The sequence below is a fragment of the Nannospalax galili genome, unplaced genomic scaffold (genome assembly GCF_000622305.1).
Source record: "Nannospalax galili isolate Female #2095 unplaced genomic scaffold, S.galili_v1.0 scaffold556, whole genome shotgun sequence".
NCBI lineage: Eukaryota > Metazoa > Chordata > Mammalia > Rodentia > Spalacidae > Nannospalax > Nannospalax galili.
In genome coordinates this window covers 2,126,221-2,129,054 of record NW_008338253.1, presented here as the reverse complement: position 1 = coordinate 2,129,054, position 2,834 = coordinate 2,126,221, and the positions used below count along the sequence as shown (strand labels likewise).

The 2,834-nt window shown below is 43.4% G+C and overlaps 1 protein-coding gene across 1 annotated transcript; it reads left to right on the top strand.

Annotated features, from left to right (window-relative positions):
- Nucleotides 1-1,377: 1,377 nt before the first annotated feature.
- LOC103734163 (zinc finger protein 211-like) lies at nucleotides 1,378-2,598 on the top strand. The gene has a single exon (XM_008833058.1). The coding sequence runs from the start codon at nucleotides 1,378-1,380 to the stop codon at nucleotides 2,596-2,598; it is 1,221 nt and encodes a 406-aa protein (XP_008831280.1).
- Nucleotides 2,599-2,834: the final 236 nt, after the last annotated feature.

Genomic DNA, 2,834 nt, shown 5'->3' with positions numbered 1-2,834 from the left:
ATTCAAAATTCTGTCATTTGTGTTAAGGCCTACTGCATCAAGTTAGTGTCCCCAGGCATCCCTCAGTGCAAGGTCGTCTACTGGGGTGTAGTCAGTCTATCTAGGGTCTCTTACTTTAGGAAGATCAACTCTTCCTCACCCAGCAGAAATTGCCTGACAATAAATTTTTAAAAACAAATACTAGAAGGGATAAAAACCATCTAGGTCCTGATATAATAATAGTGGGGGACTTCACCATCCCACTTTCATTTTAGGTATATCTTCCAAATTAAAAAAAAAGATTCTTAGAACTATGGAGCAACTTGATTTAACTGATATATACAGAATATTCCACCCAACAAATCAGGAATACACATTTTTGATCAGCACACAGAAACTTGTTTTCAAAACTGAGCAAATCAGGACACAAGCAGCATTCGGTAAATACAAAAAATCAAATAATTCCTTTAATCTTACCAGACAATACTGGAATAAAAGTAGAAACTAATAAAAGAAACCACACAAATCACAAAAAATACTTAGAAACTAAACAATACTTTCTCTAAAGAACAATGAAATCAGAGATAAAATTTAAAAATTTCTAGTGACAAATGACAAGAACAGAAACTATCAGAACCTCTGTGATGCAGCTGAGTCAGTGATGAGAAGAAAGTTTATTGAGATTAAATACTCATAAAAATGTAAAGTTTATAATGGTGATATTTAGATGGATTTGAACGATTTTGAGAACTCTGAACTTTAAAATTAGGCTGTTCACTTTGGTCAGCAAAGCCACGATTCTCTTGCAGGAAAAGAATTGCGCTGTTCTGGCACTTCAGGTGGGTGGTCATTGGCACTTCCGGTCGGCACTAACTAGAACAGAGGCTGATACTGGCTTTTCCATAGGATTCCGGACGTGCGGGATAACGCTGCGACGCCAACCAGCTGCGCGTGCGCCACTTCTCAGACGCGAAGCTCTGACGTGGAGCAGCTTCCCAACAGCCACTCGCCATTTCTCTGGCTAAAACTTCAAAGCCTAGCAGTTGCTCGCTTCTCTGACATAAAACTGTGAAGCTGAGTAGCCGTTGACCAGCTGTGCCGTGGCTTTTCTGCGTCCCTTGGTGAGAAGGCCCAGAAAGGAGGCTTCCAGGTGAGTCTTGCATGTTTGTTTCTTAAGGGGCGTGGTTTTCCGTGGGTGGAATCTGTTTCTTTTACATTCCGTGTCAAGGACAGCAGTTGAGTGATCTTGCGGCTTGTTTTACAGAGTCCCCTAAGGCCTTGAGTCCGGTGGGATTCGAGGCCGTCTGCTAAGGCCTTGGGACTGGTGATATTCGAGGCCGTCCGCTAAGGCCTTGGGCACAGTGATATTCGAGGCCGCGGTACCCGTGCTCTACAGCCATGACCGCCAAATCCGGTAATCCACGACGGAGCCAAATCGCAGAGGCACGGGAGGAGCAGGACCAGAACTGTATAACCTTTGAGGATCTGTTCCTGCATTTTTCTTCAGAGGAGTGTGAAATACTGGGCAATGATCAGAAGCTCATGTACTATGAAGTAATGATGTCAGTATATCACGATGTACTCTCACTGGGAATTCCCGTGTCCAGATCCTTCCAAGAGTCCAGGACAACTCGAGAGCCCTGGAGAGGTTTCTTGTTTAACATGTTCCAAATGTTAATGGGAAGGAATAATGAACTGGTTCCGGGTCCTTCTTCTACAAACCGCACTGAGGGTGAACCTTCTGGGCGTAGTGATTTGGTACGAGTATTAGAGGAGAGGCCTGAGCAGGGCAGTTTGGTAAGGGGATCACAGGAGTGGCCTGGGCAGGGCAGTTCGGTAAATGGATCACAGGAGAGGCCTTCTCAAGGCAATCCTTGCACCCCAGTGGAACACAGATGTGAAATGTATGAGGCAATTTTGAAAGAGTTATTACCCCTGGCTGTACAGTTGGGAACACCCACTGGGCAGCAAAGGCAGTATACTTGCAAGACATGTGGGAAAGTCTTCTGCTTTCTTTTGCAGCACAATATTGCCAGACCCGGTAGAAGGGAAAGGGGAGAGCACTCATTTATGACAGAGAGTAGATTTCAGGGGCGAGAAAACACTGTCACTTGCACTGCATTTGTCCATCACCAGGCCACTGATGACACTGAGATGCCACTTCTGGAGAATGAGTCTAGGGAGGTCTCTAGCACTGAAAAAGTGTACAAATGCAGGAAATGTCCAATGGTTTTCATTGACAAATGTAGTTTTTTTCAACACCAGTTAGTACACAGCAAACATAACTGTGAGGAATGTGAAAAGACCTTCCCATTTGAAAATAGACTAGCTCAACACAAAAAATTTCACAGTGGAGAAAGGCCTCATGCATGCCCAATGTGTGGGGACACTTTCCGCCGTAAATTTACACTTAATGCACATCTAAAACTCCACACTGATGGAAAAATCTGTGGAGAATGTGGGTTTGAGGTCAGTGGCCAAGGTCGACTTAAAATGCACAATAAAATTCACAGTGATGATAGGCCCTATGTGTGCACTGAATGTGGAAGAGTCTTTGTCTATAAGTCACAACTTGCAAAACACAAGGAAATTCATAGCAGAGAAAAGTCAGCAAATTAGCAAATTCTTCAGGGGGAACTCTAGCCGTGTCCACCACAGTTATCACACAGTTAAAACACAACTAGAATTTTATATATTTGGACATTTGCTCTGGGGAGATTTTATACATGTTCCTGGTATATGGAATGCTTTCAGATTTCTAATATTCCCAAGCCTCTTTTCTGAGTTATTTTTTGCCAGTTTCCACTGCATACATGACTCCCCTTCTATTAGCAGTTAAGAGACTCAAATGTGTG